Source organism: Zonotrichia leucophrys, chromosome 12 (assembly GCF_028769735.1).
Source record: "Zonotrichia leucophrys gambelii isolate GWCS_2022_RI chromosome 12, RI_Zleu_2.0, whole genome shotgun sequence".
NCBI classification, from domain to species: domain Eukaryota; kingdom Metazoa; phylum Chordata; class Aves; order Passeriformes; family Passerellidae; genus Zonotrichia; species Zonotrichia leucophrys.
In genome coordinates, this window is record NC_088182.1 from 11,708,739 (window position 1) to 11,729,854 (window position 21,116).

The following is a 21,116-nucleotide window of genomic DNA, read 5'->3' on the forward strand; positions in this document are numbered from 1 at the left end:
GCACATGGGGCCAGTGAGGCTCCACACCTCTGCCAGACCAGCTGAACAGTGGCACAGGCTGAAACCACAGAAGGACTGCAACAGTCCCAGAGCCCATCACCCTCCTAGCATGGGGCACAGCCAAGAAACCTCCTGTGCCCCAGCCTAGCCTAGTCTAGCTTAGTCCTCCTGCTCTGTGACAAGGGGTGGAAAATGATGGCCAGGGTCCCCAAGAGTCCTCCAAGCCAACTCCCTACCAGACAGATTTCTATGGCAACCTCAGCCCTGCACACGCAGCACCATGGAAACACAGAGCTGGGAGCAGAGCTGGACTCTGCAGGCACAGAGAGGCTGTGACACCCACTGCCCTGGTGGGAAGAGCATGTGCCACGGTGACAGCAGTGCCAAGGGACGCTGCCAGCCCTCCCCCAGGGCCGCACTCACCGCTGAAGTGCTGGCGGCAGACGCAGGTGTAGCCGCCCTCCCTGCGGGTGCAGATGCCCCCGTTGAGGCAGGGGTTGGAGTAGCACAGGTTGATCTCGGTCTCACAGTAGTCCCCGGTGAAGCCCTGGGGGCAGCGGCAGCGCAGGCCGGCGATGGGGTGGATGGGCCGGAACAGGGTGGAGCGGGAGGCGATGAAGGGCGCCGAGCTGTCGAACTTGAGCACGGAGATGCACTTCATGTAGTTCTGGCAGGGCTCCCGCAGGCACACGTTGTCGTCGAAGGGCAGCACGTCCAGCATGGAGGTGCCTGTCAGCACCATGCGCTTCATGTACAGCTGCTCCTGCAGCTCCTCCGAGCTGAAGTAGCGCCCGCCCCGGGGCGCCAGCGCCGAGAAGCTGACGTTGAGCACCGTGCCCCCCACGTCCGTGTCGTTCTGGATGTTGAAGATGAAGATGTCCTCCTTGGGCGTTGCAAGCACGGTGGCCACTCCTTCCAGAAAGGTGGAGAGCAGTGGGGAGAGGAACCTCTCCTGCCACATGTTCTGCAGGCGCACGGTGATGCTGTTGGCCAGCATGTCCTCCGTGATGATGATCACGCGCAGGACGCACTGAGCTGTCACGCTGTGGATCCCGTCTGTGGGAGGCAACAGGAACACGCTGCAGGTCTCTGCCTGCTCTTGGAGGATTTCTTCCCTCCCAGCCCAGGGCAGAGCCCTGCACCCCAGTGTTTGACTCCTGGGTAAGGAAGCTTGGAGCCACAGCCCCAGGGGCAAGTAGGGAGCCACCTGGGATGGAGAGGGAGTGGCTGGTGCAGCTGCACCTTCTCCCCCCATCAGGCTCTCCACTGAAAGAACTCTCAGGTTTTCTCCTTGTCCTGGATCTCGGCAGCAAACTGAGCTCCCAGGAACAAAGGTGCTCAGGAACAGAAGGAAGTCCCAGCAGGAGGTTTGGCAAACACAGGAGCTGATGCCAGGGCCTAGGGTGTTTTCCTTCCCTGCTGTGCCCTGTCTGCCTTCCCCACGCTGCTTTTTCCTGTGCTCTTCTCCTGCCATTTCCTTCCTCTCTCCTCCAGGCTCTCCCAAGCTTTTGTGCTGGTCTCCCTGCTCCCCCCATTCTCACCATCTGCTCTGCATCTCTTCCTCTCTCAGCCCATCTCTGGTTTGTTTAATTCTCTTTAATCTCTATTTTCCTTGGAAACAAACTCCTTCCCTTTGGGATCGCGCTCCACATGAGCAATCTCGCAGGCAGGGACCCTCGGAGTGCACAGGGACACTCGGAGCACGCCTGCCGGCTCTCTCAGCACCTTGGCCAGCAGCAGCAGCAGCAGCAGCAGCTCACCCAGGGCACATCGGGTGCACTCCCGGCCAGCGGCTCAGGCTGCAGAGGCACCACAGCACAGCCCAAAGGGGCAGTGGTGCAGCTTCCACCCTGGCAGATCTGTGATCATGGGCTCCTGCCCCACCCCACCCACCCAGCTCCCAGAGACCCAGTGGATCCTGATACCCCAGGAGACCCCACACACCTCTGACAGCAGCTGTGGCTGGGAGAAGACTGTTTGTTTTCCCAGGAAAATGCCTCCTGTCACCTGGTCCCCTCCTTCTGGGCTCCAGTACAGGGTCCAGCAGGCAGAGCCAGATTTCAGCATGGCAAGGTAAGACTCTGCCAATCTTGGTGGCCCCAGAAATGTTTGATGGGGCTCATCAAGAACCTCACTGCTCTTGAAATGAAGCAATCCACCTTCCAGCCCATTGCCAGCACCCCAATGCTGGTGCCCCATGGGCATTAGCAGCACACAGCTGCCACCTGTTGTTCCCACCTCCCACCCCATATTCACCTGAGAGCCTCAAACCCCCACATTTTCTTGGAAAACTGGCTCTCCATCATCATACCAACACAACATTACATCAGCACATCTCAACAGTGAGCCCCATGACTAATCCTGGATCCCAAACCTATGTGCTTCACCTCCTCCAACCCAGTGCAAGGGGGAGCAGCAGGATTCCTGGCACCCTAGCCAGCCCCATCCCTGACCAGGATCAGGAGTGCATCCCTCATCCATGCCCCAGCTCCCAGCCTCATGTACAAAGCTGCCTTCACTGCTCCTCTCTTCCCTTGGCTGCTGTGCTGCAAAGCCTTTTGATTTCCCCCAGCCCTGTTTGAAGTTTGCAGTGCAGGAGGATTTACAAATGGAAACATCTCTCTTTCTTTCACCTCTCTCTACTCTTCAGAAGGTGAAAGCTGTCTAGTGACCCTGCAAATTCCTGCACGAGCAGCAGCCTGCACACAGGGACTGTGCTCTGGAGATAAGGCTGGCTGCAGGCTGGGGGAGCAGCGTGCCAGTGCAGGCACCCAGGAGCTAATCTCCTGCAGGAAAGGGGGGCTGCTTCTCTCTGAAGTCAAGCTGCTCCCACCCCATATGGGAGCAAGGTGAGAAAGCACCTGTCTGTGTGTGAAAACACCCTGCCTGCTCTGGCACAGAGGGCAGCATGAGCAGCAGCAACAACAGAGCTCCATTCAGCATCTGGTTGGACGTGCCAGGGTATCCAGATCTGTCTGGGCTCAGGGCAAGGAACTGGCATCACCACCTCCATTCCCCAAGGCACATGCTCTCTGCTCATGGGCTGCTCAGACCACCCCGACCCTGGGAGGCAGGAGTGTGAGGAAAGCCACAAGTCACACTTGGCATAAGATGCTGCCCAAGCCACCACCAGCCTGGCAGCTCTCCCTGAGGAGCCCCCTGGTGAGGCAGCACCCCAGGATGCCATCACTGACACCAGCTCCCTTCTCCACACAGCTGGGTCGCGTCCCAGCTCCCTCCCCTGTCCCTTTGTCCCCTCCTCTCTGTTGGCTCTCTGGTCAAGGCCAGCACGAGCTCCCTGCCCTCCCCTCTCCAGCTCCCAGCTCACCCAGAAGCAGCCACAAGGCCTGGGGACAGCTCCTGCTCTCCCCAGGGGCGGCTCAGAGCCCAGCAGATTTCTGCCTGATTTATGGCTGCTATTCAGCCTTGGCTCAGGGCATCCTGAGGTAGGCTGGAGGCCAGGAATGCCTCACAGGAGCAAGGACTCTGTGCCTGGGGAAGAAAGTGAGTTGGAGGGTACCTGATGCCTTTGGTCCCATGGCAGGAAAGCCAAGCATCCCTTTCCCAGTTCCCCAGAGCAATGTGGAGCCAGGCCTGGCCCCACAACCTGCCTCAGAAACCCCCCTCTAACACTGTCCCACCTCAGCATCACACCAAGGCTGCCTCCCCCTCCAAGCACAGGGAAGCAGATGGTTAAGAGAATGACCCGCTGCAAATGGGGAAAGAAAAAAAAATAAAGCTACCAGAAGAAAGCCCAAAGCTGGCTGGAGGCACTGACCCCCCATGGGAGGCATTTTAATCACGAATGCTCAGCCTTTCTGATTAAATCCTGTGGCTGCAGAGCTGGTGCCTGGTGAATATTCATGCAGCAGAGTGAGGAGTCCTAGAAACACAGCTACAGGGAATGGAGCAAGGGAAAGGGACAAGGGGCTCTGACCCTTGTGCTGGACAGCATTGAGCCATTGTGTTTGCAATTCCAAGACTGACAATTACCAGCTTCAAAAGCAACGAAGCTAAAGAAGAGATCCATGCCCTCTTCTACTCAGTGGCAGCAACAGCGTCCAAGAGAGCCAAAAACAGTGTCCAAAAGCCACTATTGTGACTGCAATGGCCACTCCAGAGACAGCAAGGTGCTCTGGGGACAGACAGGGTGACTTTCATGTTTGCAGGTGAGGAACAGTAAACACTTCCAGACAAGGAGCCAGGAAAAGACCTAGATATCAGGACAGTGAACATTCCTCACTGCTGCTGAAAGGCTTTGGCAGAGCACTCAACATTTTGATAATATTTTACCAGTTAAGAGATCTTGAAAGTAAATCAGGCTTCCATCACCCAGCACAGAAGATGAATGCCATTCTCCTGCACCTGAGCCTCCACACTTGCCACCAAGCCCAGAGAAACCAGTCTGAAATGGTTTGAAGTCAACATGATGTTAGTCTCTCACACTGCCCTGATTTCATAGTGCTGCTGGCCATGGACAGCCCCTCCATCCCACTGTCCTGCATCCTCAGCAGCCAAGAGCAGATTTTAGCAGCCAGAAGTGTCCTGTGAGAAGCTGAGGTCAGTTTTTGCTATCAGCCCTGCTGGAAAGGCACTGGTTTGTGATGGCCCAAGTCTTCTGCCTCCTACAAGGGGCTGAGCTAAGAATACACACAGCTCGCAGGCAGGCAAAATGGCCCCTTGCCCTGTGTTTTAGGGGGTTCAGCCTCCCTCAAATGCACCATAAAGGCAGGGATTCAGTGGCCTCCTAGGATGCTGACCCTTGGGGCACCCACGTAGCTGCTGCTGCCGTCTCCCAGCAGCAGGGAGCTGCTCTGTCATGCAGTGTCTGGGGCAGACAATGCAGCCAGGGCCGACTGTCCTGGCTGCCAGCTCTGCACACCCACCCTGCTCTGCACACAGCGACAGCACGGGGCTGCGGAGCTGCCAGCTGGGCGGGGGGCTTCCAACAACAAAGACTGAAAAGCCAAACTCCACCTCACAGCCAATATAAATCCAACAAAAGGCTCATTTCCCAGCATCTCACTTCCCTCGCCAAAACAGCTCTTCCCCTTCCATCCTCTCCCCTCCTTGAGCACACCTCTCCCATTCTCCCTTCCCGCTGGAAGATGACGACATTCTAATTGCAAGGGCCCCTTGCCACGAGGCGGCTCATGCAGGACTCCAGGATGTGATTGTCTCCTGCCTTTGTGCAGGGTTAAGTGTGTGAGGAGGCAGGGCTTGCATAAACACACTGGGGCAGAAGCTGGAAAGGTCAAAACCACCCCCACCTCCAGCGAGGGGCTGGAGCAGCCCTGCAGCTACAATTACCCCCACAGAGCCCCAGCCCACTGCCAGGCTGCCGCTGCTCATGCAGGGTTGCCTTGGACAGGTCTCCTGTTAAAGCCCTCACTCCATCCTTTGAAAGAAATCCTCCTCTGACAGAGTAAGCTGGACTGAGAGAGCTAAAGGGGAAGGCAGCTGGCAGCCGATGGCCAGGGGAGCATCACAATTTAGAGCACGGCTCCCCAGGCACTCCTGGCAATTCAGTGCTTGGCCCCTCCAGAGAGGGCTCTTGTCGTCCCTCCTGCAGCCACTCCACGGTTCAGCAATGGACAGATGCCTCCATTTCAGATCATGCTAAGAAAGGCTAGTGCTGAAGGCAAAGCTCAGGCTCTGGGAGCTCCAGCTCCAAACCCTGTTTGCCCATGGTCCATCTTTGTCCTGTCCTCAGCTGGGCTAGAGGGCACCCAACACCCCACAAAGCCACCCCTAGCTACAGACAGCATCTGCATTTGGATACCCCAACAACAAACACGATGCAAGAGTTCCAGGGACTGCACTCAGGTTTGTCACAGCTGTCCCCTGAACACTAAGCTGGCTGCAGAAAGGTGGTACTGAGCTTCAGAAGCCACCCTGCAAAGCAAGTGCTGGCAGGAGCCACAGCCAGAGTCCGGACTGAACTGTTTGCTGCTGGCAGATGGGTGTTTGAGAGGTCTCCTTCTGCACTGAGCTCAGTCCCTCCCTCTGTACAGCAGAGCCAGGGAAGCACTCAGTCCTGGCAGAGAGAAGAGCCACCGGGGCTTGGGAGCAAGGCAGTGTACCAGCCCTGGGCCAGCAGCCTGACCATCCTGGGAACTGCCTCCTTCCTGGGCAGCACCCCATGGCACACAACACAGCCTGGCTGGCTACAACACCTCCAAAGGTGCCTCGCTAGCAGCCAGAAGTGATCTCACAGCTCAGTAACGATGCTTTGTTCTTGCAGACCATTTCCAGCCTTGGCCCCTTTACAAGCACTGCTCAGCAGCCTGCCTCCCATGCCACCCCTCACACCACCCCAGCAGAACTCTGGAATGGACCCCCAGGCCAAACCTTGTTACCAGACCCCACCCCCAATGCACAACGGGCTGCCCCAGAGGGACCCTGCAGAGCCCCCCAAAGGTACCATACAAAAGATTCAATGATTTTCACTCCCTACCTGTGACAGTCACCAGCATGGAGGCCACAAGCGGACGGTTGTTGTCCAGCTTGCGGCTCAGCCTCAGCTCCCCGCTCGACTGATTTACAATCAACAAGTGCAGCTCATTTCCCCGCTCAAAGGAGTAGAAGAGGTGGTCAGATGCATCTGGGTCATACGCTGGGACCTTCCCTATGACCCCCGAGGGGAAGGTGTTGGATTTATTGGACACGTAGTTATTGAACAGGATTTGGAAGTTCTTCAGAACAGGGCTGTTGTCATTCTGGTCAAGGAGTTTGATGTGGACTGTAGCTCTGCTGACCAGAGGGGCAGAGGTGGCCTGCACTACAATCACATATTCGGATTTTGTCTCATAATCCAAGTCTATCAAGGCTGTGAGCTCCCCAGAAAAGATGTCCATCTGGAATATCTCTGGGATGTTGCCCTCCACAATTTGGTACATGATTTGGGCATTGGCTCCCTCATCTGGGTCAACAGCTGTGATTTGGGCCACTACAGAGCCTACAATGCTGTTCTCCTTCACCAGGACCTCAAACTCCTCAGCAGGAAAGACAGGAGCGTTGTCATTCACATCCTGAATGGTGACCTGGATGTGGACAGGAGTTCTCAGAGGAGGGATGCCCCTGTCCACAGCGTAGGCAGTCAGTTCGTAGACAGGAACGCTCTCGCGGTCCAGCCTGCGCACGGTGCGAATGATGCCCGAGGTGGGCTCTATGGTGAAGTCCCCATCCCCGTCCTCCCCGTTCTGGAAGGTGTACTGCACTCGCCCGTTGGTGTGGGCATCCCGGTCGGTGGCAGAGATCTGGAGCACGCTGGTGAAGGGAGGTGCATCCTCAGAGATCACGCCCTGGTAAAGAGGGCTGACAAACTGTGGGGCATTGTCATTAACATCATTCACCATGATTTCAACATATGTGGTGTCTGCCTTCTGGGGGATCCCGTTGTCCTTGGCAGTGATAGCCAATGTATAGGTGACCTGGTCCTCATAGTCCAGTTGTGCCTGGAGGGTGATGGCCCCAGAGTCTGGGTCAATACGGAACTGAGGGACGTTGTCTTCCAGGTAGTAGGTGATGCGGGCGTTCTCCCCCACGTCATCGTCCGTGGCACTGATCACCACCACGGTGCTGCCCACAGGCCGGTCCTCGTTGATGCTCACGGAGTAGTGGGCACTCTGGAACACGGGCCGGTGCGTGTTGGCATCGGTGATGTTGATGTGAACGTGGCAGTTGTCACGCAGGGTGCGGTCAGAGGCCGTCACCGTGAGCACATAGCGCCTCTCCTGCTTGTAGTCCAGCGGCAGAGATAGAGTGATGAGCCCCAGCCCTCCCTGCGTGCTGATGGAGAAGCGGTTCCGCGTGTTGCCCCCCGTGATCTGGTATGTGATGGCGCTGTTCACGTCCCGGTCCACTGCCGTGACGCTGAGGACGCTGGTGCCCACAGCCGCGTCCTCGTTCAGGCGGATGAAGTATTCCTTCTGGGTGAACTCGGGGCGGTTGTCATTGACATCCATGACAGTGATGGTGACGCTGGCCGAGGCGGATAAAGGTGGAGAGCCGTGGTCATGAGCCTCCACCCCAAAAAAATAGTGCTCGACCGATTCCCGGTCCAAGGGCCCACTGACTGTGATCCACCCCGTGGCACTGTTCACCACAAAGGGTGTGTCAGCTGAGACCCCTGTCAGTTTGTACTCCAGGCGCGAGTTCTCGCCGTAGTCTGCGTCCACAGCCTGGATGTGGATGACAGAGTGGCCAAGGGGAGCATTCTCCAGGACGGAGATTTGAAAAGGGGTGCTGACAAAAATGGGGGCATGGTCATTGATGTCCACCACCTGGATGCTCGCCATGCCAGTGTTGTTAGAAAGAGGAGGACGCCCCGCATCCTGAGCCCGGATCCTCAGGGCGTACTCCCGCTCCACCTCAAAATCCAGGGGGGCCACCACCTGTATTTCCCCAGTGACACTGTCAATGGAGAACTGGCCCCGACTGTTCCCACTGATGATGTTGTAGTGCACCAGCGCGTTGTTGTCCTTGTCCAGGTCCGTGGCGGTGACACGCAGGATCTCCGTGTGGGGCCTTATGTCCTCCCTAACTTGGACAATGTAGCGCTTCTCACTGAACTGAGGGATGTTGTCATTCTCATCGAGGACTGTGATGTAGACCTTGACAGTGGCGGAGCGCGGCCCCGGCTCCCTGCCCTGGTCATTGGCTTCCACCACCAGAGAGTACTTCTCCATCTTCTCCCGGTCCACTGGCCCGCTGGTGGTGATGAGGCCGGAGCGGGGATCAATCTCAAAGATGTCGTGGGCAGCCCGTTCATTGACAAAGCGGTAACGGATGTTGGCATTGGGCAGGGAGTCGACGTCGGTGGCCCGCAGCTGCAGGATGGGGTATCCCTCCTCGACGTTCTCCCGGATGGTCTCCCGGTACTCTCCCTGCTCGAAGACGGGGTCGTGGTCGTTGCGGTCAGCCACAGTGATGGCCACCATGGTAGTGGCGGAGAGCCGCGGTGCCCCGTGGTCAGTGGCCGTCACTCGGAAGTAGTGCAGGTCCATGCTCTCGCGGTCCAGGGCCTGGGTGGTGGAGATGAGCCCGGCCCGCGGGTCGATGCTGAACAGATCCCGCGAGCGGCTGTTCATCAGCGCGTCCATGGAGTACACCAGCCGCCCCGCCTCGCCCCCGTCGGGGTCCTGGGCCGTCACCGCCATCACCGCCGTCCCCGCCGGCTGGTTCTCCGCCACCTCCGCCTGGTAGTTGTACTGGGGGAACAGCGGGTGGCGGTTCGGTGCCGCGCGCCGGCCCCGCCGCCCCGGGGCCGGTGCCGGGACCGAGGGCAGCGGGCGCGGCTGGGCGGCGCGGGGCGCGCAGCGCGGCGGGGACCGGCGGCGCGGCGCCGGGGGCAGCCCCGGGGGCACGGCCGGCGCCCGGCACGGCACGGCGGCGGGACAGCCCCAGCGGGCTGCCGGCCCCCAGCCTGCCGGCGGCGGCGGCGCCGTGGCCCCCAGCCCGGAGGGGAACAAAGGGAGCAGCAGGAGCGGCAGCAGCACCAGCAGTAGCGGCGGCGGCGGCGACGGCTCCCGGTGGCGGCGGCAGCAGGAGCGGCTCGGGGCGGCCACCGGCTCCTCCGCCGCTGCCATGGTGCCTCGGCGGCCGCCGCCCGGCCCGGGCGCACGGCGATGGGCTCGGCGCCGCCCCCGCTCGCGCCGGCGATGGCCGCCCCCTGCCCCGCCGCCGCCGCCGCTGCTGCCGGGGGTGGTGGCGGCTCCTCCCGCAGCCCCAACATGGCTCCCGCCGCCCCGCCCCGCCGCGCCCCCGCCCGCCCTGCGCCGCCATCTTGAGCGCGGGCGGCCGGGCCGTGCCGAGCCGTGCCGGGCGCTCCGAGCGGAACGCGAGACTCTCTGTGCCGGGCACCGCGGGGCGGCCCTGCCGGCCCTGGAGCGGCGTGTGCCGCCCGCGAGCAAACCCGCGGGCTCAGCGCTGCCGGCCAGGTCTTTGCGAGGGGCTGCACCGGCCGGCCCCGGGTGAGCGGCTCCCAGAGCATCCCTGCCAAAGCTGCAACCCCGGCGGCCACCGGGACACCGTGCACACAGCACGCACCTGCTGAGCCCACCGACCCTGCGGCTCTGCCGGTGCACCCGGGGCCAGAACAGTGCCCGTGCCGCCACCAGCATCCCCAGGCCAGGCTGTGCCCCGTGCCCGAGCAGAGCCCGCGGGCACGGCTGCGCTGCCGCCCGCACAAAGGGCGAGGCAGCGGAGTGCCAGCAGGCAGGTTGGGCAGGAGGCACTGCCGTGCCTTGGCAGCCCCACGGGCCCCTTCCACTCCCCATGGCCTTCAGGCACCCCCACGTTGGGTATCTGCAGGGATGGGCTCTACCACGTGAATGAGGACAGGCTTCCTTCCCGGTGTCCCGCTCCTCCAGGCGGTGCAAGTGGTGTCCCAGCCCAGCCCCTGCCACCCAGCTCCCAGCCATGGGCACCCAAGTGTGTGACACAAATTTAGCTATCCCACTCTGCTTCCCTGACAGACCCCAGCTGCCAACACCCACAAGGTGTGGCATCAGCACCAGAGGGAAAGTTGCAGATTTTCCTTTCTGCATCCCAATACAAAATAAAACCAACAACCAACCTTATATTTTTCTGAAGAAAATTCAATTTGAGGCCCTTGCATTACAGTGATTCATTAATGCATCATCCTCGTATTTTAGCTGTTGGTTTGATTCAATCAACTAATATCCTAATCCACTGGAGCTCATAACAGGCTTTAGGTCCTCATTAGTGTTTTGCATGCCATGGTAGAGGGACATCCTTGGCCATGTCCTGCTGAAGGAGAGGGCACACTGGGGCAAATGCTAGAGAAGAAAGAACTGTGTCAGGGAGGAAAATAGAGCAAATCTGGGAGATGGGAGTGTAGGATGGGGCAGGGAAGAGCAGGGCATACATGGGACACACTGTGCCTCCATGCACATCCTAGCTCCAAAGGGGCCCTCCCAGCACCTTCAGAAGCCCAGCCTGGCCACCCCTGGGGAAGCTGCAGGGTGGGCAGAGCAGGCAGGGCTTGTCCTTGCCCTGTTGCATGTGCTGACCATGTGCTGTAGGACCATGACAGGAAATACCAGGCAGGCCCTAAAGTGGTGGCCAGTGCAGCTCAGCATGTGCCACAGAGAAGTTCCCCTGGCGCTTACACAATGCTCAGGGCTGACACCCAGTGAATGTGGATGTCTAACCCCTGGAGAAGCCAACCTGTTAATTTATGAACTGCATAGGGTGGGTAATTTGCTGTGATTAACTCCTCAACCACCACGTAACACCTCTGGCTTGGGTAGTCCAGCACCAGCCATGGGCATACTGTGCTCTTGGGGGACTTATGTTCTCCCCTACAGACCCACTTGAGCCTCTCAGTGCTGTTAGGATAGTGCCAGAGCAGCCCTGGCCCTGCACACAGCTCACCCAAGAAACCTCATTTACCACAGAGCAGCTCATCACTCATGTGCAACAGGAACACGCTGGCTGATCATACATCACACCTCCTCAAACTGGGGATGTGCCATCAGGAAACCAAATCAGGAGAGAGGCAATACTTCTTAAAAGTAATGAAGGCTTTCAAGTTTATTTGTTCTAATTACCCAGCTGACAGCTCAGGGGAGGAGGAGAAAATTATCAGGGTATTACTGCCACAAAATAGTTGTAATTGAATCATTCCAGACAATAAAGCAGAAGCGCAGGTCACGGGCAACGTGTCACTCCCCCCACGCCAGCCACCAACACCTCAGTGTTGCACCACAATAAAAACACCAATACAAGGAGACACTGCTCTAATTGTGCATTATTACAGCCAACAATCCTGAGTGTCTTACCTACATGGAGAGCAGGATCTGCTGAGCAGGCTGGGGACAGTGAGTTCACATGCTGCAGTTTGATTCCCTGTGATGGGTGAAGGCCTCTCCTGTGCAGCAGGTGCATCTCTCTGCCTGGACCCCCCAGCCAGCTGCCCCCCAGCTCTTCCAGCCCTTGGCTGTGGTGGCAGCAGGGTGCTGGGGCAGAGGGTGATGTGCTACTGTGCAGCTGGGGCAGGGTGAGCAGCCCCATGGACAGCAATGGCTTGGCGAGCACCAGCTCTGCAGTCTGGGCTCCTGGCACAGAGAGCCACAGGTCCTGCCACTGCTGGGTTTGCCTGGCACAGCAAAGCCTGGGCTGTGTCACTGAGGGCAAGTGCCAGATGAGCATCTCACCACAGCAGCACGTCATGCCCAACAACAAGCCCAGCAGCACTGGGAAGCAAGCCGAGGTTGGCACAGGGGCACACACAACCATGTGCTGCACAGAGCAATGGGACACAGGAGAGCCACCTTGGGGGACACACCAGTAAGCACTGGCAGCCCTTATGTGCCACAACTGAGCCAGGTGTGCAAACTGCACACTGTAAGGCCACATGCCTGGGGACTTTGGAGACACAGGCCAAAGAGGCAGGAGCTGGGACAGTGCTGGCCCCGATGCTGCAGGTAGCTGAGTTTGATGCCATCCCCATGTTCGGAGTGGCACAGCTTGCACCTGGCATTCACACCCCTGCCCTGGCAGGGCTGTGCCCATGGCCTGGCTGGCTCCCTTGGCACAGAGCCAGGAGCAGACACCAGCTTCCTGCTGCCAACCCAGTGCTCTGCCCCTGCCTGCTGTGCTCTCCTGCAGAACCCCTGCCATGCAGCACCCCAGGGCTGCAGGCACGGGCTGAGCTTTGCGAGCACACATCCACAGCCAAAGCACGATTCATTACACTCGTACAGACCATTAAACCCTTCCCTGCCCGGGCTGGCTGCCGGGGCAGCTCTGCTGGGAGCCAGCTGAGGCTGCACGTACCTTGTGGGAAGTGAACTGTGAGTCCAGCTCTGCCAAACCCTTCATGTGGAGCAGCCATGCTGGGCAGGCCCCAGGAATGATGGCTGTGCCCCTAGCAAGGGCTGCTGCCCTCCACCCTTCCTTGTCAGCCAGCAATACGGTAGCAAAACACAAGGCAAGAAGCTGAATGAGGGAAAACAACTGCATTATCCCATTTGGAGATCAGCACCCACTGCTCTGCCTCTGTGGGCAGCAGGCATCCAACCACTCCTGATGCTTTGGTGCCCTCACGACAGGACTGGGCAGGCAGGGCTATACTCACAGAAGTCCAGTTTAAGACATTTTTATTCTTCTGCAGGTTACACTTAGTGTTTAAGAAAATACAGGATCCCTTTTGACATTCATACATTTTTACAGGGAAAAAATAGGTTTCTCTACTAGGGTGGTTATTAAGCTTGGGCATTCCCAGGCTGACTTCCTTGCCCCTGTTGGCTGCCAGGCCAACACCCTCTCTTCTCAAAGCATCACTGCCCCAATGGCCAGTCCAGGCCTGCAGAGCTTGTGTCATCCCCTCAAGCTAACAAAAAAAAGTAATTAAAGTAAATACAGTGCTCAGTATTTCCAGTTTCACAGCTCCTACACTGGCTACTGCAGAAGAAGACCTGGAGACAGGGAGTGACCACACTGTGCACACAAATATCTAAGAGACCCAGGTTAGTGTGTGTGACTATCTGGACCAGGGAAGCAGGTTAATCCCGTTTGCTAGAAACCTAGAGGAAATAAAAATAAGGGTTCCCCACAATTAGCATAGTCACAAACAGCTACTGGACACCAGGCTCACGCTGCCCCTGAGTGCTGCCAGGGGCCAGGAGGGCAGCGGGGCAGAGCTACTACGAAGCTCAAGGCAGGAAATGCACGCGCTGCACGACCCGAGTGCGCCTGCCCAAGGGCAGCCCCTCTGCTCCAGGCAGTGCTGCAACAGAGTGGCAAGGGGCAGCTTCACCCGGCAGGACACGTCTTGGTGCTGTGTCCAGCCAAGGGCTTCCTAAGGGCAGTGTCATCCACGTGGCTCTTACTTCTAGGTTGCCACAGTGTGCAAGAAATTCAGATTTAAACATCACTATAGAAAGCAGATTGAAAAGCAGCTGCTGGGGTAAGACCTCCACGACCCAAGGTGGGCTGCTGCCCAGAGCAAAGCTGAAGGCTAGGAGGGAGCGAAAGGCTCACTAGACGAGGCGTTAGACAGCGAGCAGCTACTTTCCCTTGGCAGGGCTGCAGCACATTGGCACTAGCAGCAGGAAACAAAACAGATGTTACAAAAGCTTCTTCCAAGCACCAGCAGACTCCACTTGGTCACTGCGGGGAGAGAGACGCACATGGAAAAGAAGTGATACTCTAAGGCAAAGGCCTTTCTCTTCAGGACCTCGGGACACCAGTGCAGCTAAACACCTCCCCGTGCTGGCTGCTAAGCCCCCACAAGCTCTCTGCCCTTCCCACCAACACCAGCTGCCCAAACAGCTCCTGCTGAGTCTCGCAGGCAAACCACGTCCAGCGCCCACCCTGCCCCGGGCACCAGGCCCCAGGGGCACCCCTCACCCTCTCTGCCACTGGCGCTTCCTCAGGGCCGGTGAACACTGTCCCAACCTTAGGCCTCACACAGAGGGATGTAAGGTATGAGCTGTACTGGGAGGGAATGGGGACAAAGTGTCAACAAAAGACATAGTCCATCCAAGTGGATCAAACTCCAGTCCAAGCTGAGGAGCATTAGCTGGTACCAGAAGAGATTTCTGGGAACTCTTTATAAATCTCCAAGATGATCAGTTTCTCCATCTGGCACTGCTGGTCCTCCTCCTCCTCGCCCAGGATGCGCTGCAGGATGCCCTGCAGGTCAGAGAGGCGGTGCTGGTGCTGCAGATAGGGCGTGGAGCGGATGATGGCATGCATCAGGGACAGATACTCCATCCTCAGCTGCCAAGTGCAGGGGAGACAAAACAGAGCACAGTGAAAGATTTGAAATGAGATAAACAAGTATGCCAGCATCCATGACAGCATAAGCACAGCAACAGCTGTTTGCTGCTGCACCATCAACCAGAGCACAGCTCCAGAGGCACCTGCTTTTCCTTAAGTATCATTAGTAACTATGGAAAACTCTGCTTTTCCCACAGCAAGAGTGCTGCTCCTCCCCTGGCCTTGAACACGTGCACATCCCCCACCTCCTGCAACAGCAAACAAAAGAGATTTCTCCTACTACTACTCACAGAGGGTCTCTCTTCCCAAAGGTCCCTGGTCAGAAGTGTGCAGACCATGAAAAGCCTGGCAGATCTTTCTTCAGCTATGCTGGTGTGCTGGGCAGGATAAATCCTCCCTTCCTCCTCAGCTCCCAAGGTTGATTTAAGCACCCAGAAATGCTGTGCCCACCCCAGAACTCCACTCTTGCCTGCACCAGCAGGCCCCACGAGGGGCCAGGACAAACACCATTGCTCTGGGAGTGTGCTCCCTTCCCCAGTGGCTGAGTATTTGGTGTGAGCACTGTGAGCACCTTGTCTCCAGGGGAGAGATCCGCAATCTGCCGCACCAGGATGTCGATCAGGACCATCATGTCTGTGTGATAGAAGATGCTGGCTGTATCCTTGCTGGCAAAGATGTCCTGCAGAAACTTCAGCACTGAGTGTGGTGGCTGAGGCTGATGCTTGAAGATGGAAACTGGATCATCTGGAGGCAGAGACACTGTGCTGAGCCACACACTCCCTGCTGCCCCTCTGCTCCATCCTCAGTGCACTTCCCCTCATTAGATCCTTCAGAGAGGAGCCTGCCCTGCCCTCAGCCAGCCACTCCCTGCCCGTGGATAGCTTTGGTGCTCAAAGAGGTGAAATCAGGATGGCAGCTCTGCAGGCTACCCAGATGAGAGCAAACTCATTATGATGAGCATTAATCACTGTTTATGTTTCACTGACCATCCCAGGTGAAAGCACATTAGTACACTGCCTCTCAGTATCTCCCATTTTTACTCAACAGCCACCACTCATTTTCTCCCTGGTTTATTAAGAGGGGTCCAATAACCCCCCTGAAAAGCCCATGAGAGCCTGTACCAAAAACAAGCTTTCACCAGAGACCAGGCTAGTACTGTTCCAGAAGCAAGAAAAGAAACACTTCCAAGTTGAAATGAGCCACCACATCCTGTTCTCTTGCAAAACACATCCCTGCAGACTGCAAGAGGGGCTCTGGGCCATGGCAGCTCCTCCAGCAGTTGTCTGGAAGGCGGGCAAAACAGAAGCATCTTCATTAGGTTGTGGCCCCTCCCTTTCTTCTCCCAGCTCCTCACTGTAAGGTGATCTCTGCAGGGAATCTGGCAGGAAAAGGGCTAAACAAAGGCTTTGGGAGGAGGACAGACAGCAGAGCACCAACGTGCCTGCTGCCCTCAAGCTGATATAGTGTGGAGACAGTGATTTGCAGCCCCAAAGAGAACTAAAGCCAGAGTAAGATGAGCTGCATGCATCACAGGGTGGGTTATTTCCAGCAGCTCAACAAAATGATTTCTCTCAGGCAGCAAAGCTCCTGCGCTCCAGAAGGTATTAGCAATACAACAGTGGCCTGCAGCACAGGCTGAAAGGCCTGGCACCACTCTTCCTGCAGAGATCTCCAGTGTTCCAGCAATCTGCTCTGCAGCAGCTCTACAAGTACACTGGATTTCACTCCATGCCTGAAGCAGACACAAGGCTAATTCTCTGCTGGCAATTCAGAAATGGAAAGTTCCACTCCAAGCAGCGTTTCTGAAGACAAAAGCTTCCTCTGCATCTGTCCCCCAGGGCAGATGTTTGCCAGCACAGGCAGAGGTTTCTATGCCAGCACACACTGAGTCCTCTGCCTGTCCAAGGACAGAAGTGGCCCAGGACCAGCTTTCCTCCCAGACGAGAGCTTGCCCACGGCAGCTGGTCCATGCTCTGAGATGGAGCTGATCTGACACAAAAGTATGGAAATGGCAGCCCCTCCTCAGCAATGCAGACTGTCACCCTCACAAACTCACCAGGCAGCAGCACAGCACAGCCTGAGCTGCCAGCTCCTCAGCCACCTGCACCCCTGACATCCCACCCTGTAAGAGCATGGCCATGTCTCCCCAAGAATCTTTGTGCACTCCCTGCCAGGCATGCAGCAGTGCCACACACACTCTCACCTCCTCTGTTCAGCAGCAGCAGCAGCTTCTCTGTGAAAGTTTTCACGTTGGAGTGTTTGCTTATTGTAGTCATGATCACACTGTGTTCTGGAACTAAAGAAAAAACCTGTTCAGCATCTCCCTTTTTTCCTGAAGACCATGGTGATAAAAACACACAATGGGTGGCCCCAATTTCACATCAGTACTCTGGGGTGCTTTGGGGAACCACAGTCTATGAGGGCTACAAAAAGTTTCAGGCCACAGAGTGGGTGGGCATGGAGAGAGAAGGTGAAATAAATCTGGAAACAGCACATGAAACACTTGCAACTTGGTGCCTTGGTGCCTCCATATATCTGATCCATGTGTGGGTTCCCAACTTGCCAGCCAAAGACTGGGAGAATACCTTGCAGAGGCTTTATGTTGTCAAACATTACCTCTGCTCACAACCCTCTGCAGCCAAGGGCTTCATTCTTTGGTACCTTCTTCCTTCCTACCAGCAGTACCCTTCTGGAACTTAGAGTTTTATGAGTTCTCTTAAGAAGGGTCCCAGGAGCATCCCAGAAAAGTTCTTCCCAGCACTCAGCATTGTGCTGTGCAAGGGCACAGGCTGAAGACTTCCAGGAACTGTCCCCTTGCCTGGTCTGGGAGTGATTTGCTGTAAAATACATTTATCCTAGCAGAGCTTTAGTGTGTGTGTGAGTGTGCACACTCAATCACAGCTCAGTGTGGCTATTTCTGTGGCCTGTAATATTTCACAGGCTGCAGAGTGTTTCAGGATCCTGAAGGCCATCAATATAATATGCATTTAGGAGAGTTTTTGAACTAATGCTGTATGACTTAACTGCATGATAGATGAATCTTGCAGGCATAGGGATAAAAATTCAATCCACCAATAAGCAACGTGAACATCATTTAACATTTTCTTAGCATCAGAGAACAAGTCACTGCTCTCAGCTATGCCCCAGGTGGGCAATAATCCCCAGAAACACACTGCCTGTCATGCATTCCTGCCTAATTACAGTAGCCAGCAAGGATATGGGTAACTGTGGGAAGGGGTAATGAATGCAGGCAGCAGAGATATACTTAATCAGTTTCTGTGCACTCAACTTTCACAGGAAATTAGAAACATTTTTATGACACACAACCCAAAAGAACAGGTAAATTACTGGACACATCGTTGCGGCTTTATCTTCCCCTCTCTCCAAAAAATCAAGGATAATGTCATGAAGTAGATCAAGGGTAAGTAATTAACTAAAGACAATTGGAGCAACAGGAGACTGGGTTAAGGAATGGCCTCTCTTAGCAGGACCTGGAACTACATTCCAGTCTTCCAATGGGCTTCAAAATGTGCAGGCAGAGAGAAGGAAGGCGCTCTTCCCTAAGGACCTGATCTGCTGTGTGTCCTCAAGGAGTTCAGCAGGGCAGGGAGGAGAGAGAACAAAGGCAAAGAGGGGAGAGCACATCTCAGGCCAATGCTGAAGGGCTTGGCCTCAACAGCTTGGCACTGGATGAGCTTCAGACAGTGTGGACAGGGAAGCAGAAGCTTTGCCAAGACCCACAGAAGGCAGAGGACTTTTGTTGTGAGTTAGTATTGAGAAATGCCACTGAAGCATCTTGTCTCCCAGGTCACTCATGCCTATAAATTAACCCCACTCATGCTCTGCAAGTACACCCCAACAACTCTTTTGACTGGGCACTGTGGAAGCCCAGTGACAAATCCACTGAGCTGCCCAGGGTGCTGGGCAGGGGGTCTCAGACCATTTTTTCCTCTAGGGTTTTGCATTACATTTAAACACAGTGCAGTGCCAGAGACTAGGAGAGCTGGTTGGTGGTTACAGCACCATCAAGACCCACTAAGATTCTCCCTCCCCATTTTTCACACTCTCACTCCAGACCACTGAAATGCTGCCAAGGCAGAGCAGCAGCAGTTGAACCTGGAATGTGGAGATTGAAGGCCAGAAGGACGTTGACAAACAAGTCAGGCAGCTGGTCAGTGGTGTCCGAGGGCAGCCCGTCCTCAATCACATCCAGCAGGAACTGCACAAACTGAGAGTTGAGATGTTCTGCACAAGGACAAAGGGGAGTTTACAGCACAGTGAAAACAAACCAAGCAACAAGGGACCATCCAAGCCACTTTTATGCTTAAAAACCATTAATGTCAGCCTCTGGGGAATGATGGGCTCTTCAAGTGGACTAGACAGACCACTGAAGCATCTTTGTGTGAGACACAGTGCAGGGGATTGCTAAAATCCAGTACTCCAAATGGCTTTTTTTTTTTTTTTTTGAGTAAACCACCAAATCCTGTTCTAGCTGTTGCAGAACCAATGCCAGCAGTGAAGGCTTCAAGGTAGGAAGACATTGGCATTCTTGACCACCGGTTCAGTTAATCTCTTTTAAAAAACCCCTAATAACCTAGATCATTAGTAATAACCCAGTTTTCAATTCAGCTATTAGGAAAGCTCAGGAGCTCATGCAAATAAGTCCACCTGCAAGAAATAACTGCCAGGGTTACACAAGGAGAGATAAACAGGAGGTGTAGAGGCTCATTCCAATCTCTACTGCACCACTTTTAATCTTGCACAGGTTTACCCAGGGTTAAGGTAAAGCTGCTGACAAGATATTTATAAAAATCTCTACTGCATTTCTAGGAAAATTAAGCCCAGAATTTCCCAAATATGAAATAGCTGTGGGAAGAAGTGGGCAGGGCTTTCTGCCTGAAATGAAAGGACAGAATAAAACAGGGAGAATAACTGCACTTTGTAATTGACCACAATACCCTTAATCATCTCCACTTTCCCTAAGAGCCTGAACTACAGAGAGCTGCACTATCCTGCTAGAAGAGAGACCAGAAAGAGGCCACATTATGCAGCTGACAGCCTTAGTGGGTGTTTGTGTAGGGATCTGGGATCTCAGCCTCATCAGCAGACAGTCTCCAAAGCAAGTAAGAGGTGTGTGCTTTCACACAGGCTAGAGATAAAACAAAATGCCACTTAGTCACAGGGATGGGCAAATCCATGTTGCCTGCAGCATGGCATTCAGTCCTCCACTGCTCTAACCCTGATTTGTGCTGCTCTTTGGAAATCTGGCACCTCAGCCCTGTGCTTCAGCCAGGCTCTATTGATAAAGAACAGACCCTACTCTTGGTGGTCTTCCACTGAGCTGTCCCTGGCCTTGGCCATCAGGAGAAGTCCCTTTCCTGTGTCTGCCAGCATGCCCAGACATCCCATCACCAGCTCTGCCATGAGCACAACCACTCTTACCATAGTGGTGATATGGCAGGGGCTCCCCCATGGAGAACATCATGGCCAGCACCAGGGCAGAGTAACACATCTTCTGATGATCTGCAAGGCAAAGGTCCTGGCATTAGCTCTTCTGAGGATGCGAAACCTTTCCCCAGCTGCAGCTGGGAATCACACACTTCATACAGGCATGTAACACTCATTCCTGTACTGACTGAGCAGTAAGGGTGTTTGTCCCCGTTTTAGCACAGCACACGCCTTCTGTGCCGTGTGTTTCCAAAGCAATTTAAAAATAATCATAACAAGAGTCCTCTATTTTTTTCCCCTCTACTTCAGAGGATCTGGGCAAACTTGAGCTGAATAATTAAAAACCTCCCCTGCACAGTCCCAGGACACATCCCATAGTTATGTAATTATTGAACCCAGAAAAAGCATCCATCTGGCCAGCTCAAAATACTGCCTGTTCCAACCAACACCACCCCCAGACAGACATGCTGCTTGTTACCATCTCTGCACTGCTCTACTTTTGCTACCTCAGCTCTGCCTGAAGGTATAAAAGGTCCCTGGGGAGAGCAGATCACTGCTCAGGCTGTGCATCTGCCACCTCCCAGGCCACACATCTCCAGCACTGATACATCCCACAGCCTCCCAGCCCAACACAATTTTTGCTGGCAGCAGCTATATGTGAATGCTCCAAAGAACCCCTGCCAGTGTCTTTCCTGAATTTTAATTAATGGATACCTCTCAATAGATATTTGAAGGAAAAAGAAAAAAGTCATCAAATAGAATCTGTGCCCTCATCAAATGTAGCCTCTTTCCAGTTCAGCAAGTCTGAAGGCAATAGGAAAATTAGTATTATTTAGGTTACCACATGTACTGGCTAAATAAAGTTCAGCTACATCTGCCAGAAAGAGCCCTGGGGCACAAGGAAACTGAAGGTGTAA

At 55.4% G+C, this 21,116-nt stretch overlaps 2 protein-coding genes across 3 annotated transcripts in view; both read right to left on the bottom strand.

The window, feature by feature from the left end:
• CELSR3 (cadherin EGF LAG seven-pass G-type receptor 3) overlaps positions 1–9,590 on the bottom strand; it is a 31,147-nt gene extending 21,557 nt beyond the window's left edge. Inside the window, exons 1-2 of one of the 2 annotated variants that reach the window (XM_064724442.1) lie at positions 6,458–9,590; positions 424–1,056 (exon numbers count right to left, since the gene is read on the bottom strand). In XM_064724442.1, the coding sequence (XP_064580512.1) occupies positions 424–1,056; positions 6,458–9,590 (3,766 nt within the window). The remainder of the gene's footprint in view (positions 1–423; positions 1,057–6,457) is intronic. The other variant, XM_064724443.1, reaches the window with a different exon arrangement.
• A 3,520-nt stretch (positions 9,591–13,110) lies between these two features.
• Positions 13,111–21,116, bottom strand: part of NCKIPSD (NCK interacting protein with SH3 domain) — a 49,960-nt gene continuing 41,954 nt past the window's right edge. The window contains exons 9-13 of the mRNA XM_064724537.1: positions 20,194–20,274; positions 18,868–18,996; positions 16,955–17,047; positions 15,323–15,495; positions 13,111–14,751 (exon numbers count right to left, since the gene is read on the bottom strand). Coding sequence (XP_064580607.1) covers positions 14,548–14,751; positions 15,323–15,495; positions 16,955–17,047; positions 18,868–18,996; positions 20,194–20,274 — 680 coding nt within the window. The 3' untranslated portion in view covers positions 13,111–14,547. The remainder of the gene's footprint in view (positions 14,752–15,322; positions 15,496–16,954; positions 17,048–18,867; positions 18,997–20,193; positions 20,275–21,116) is intronic.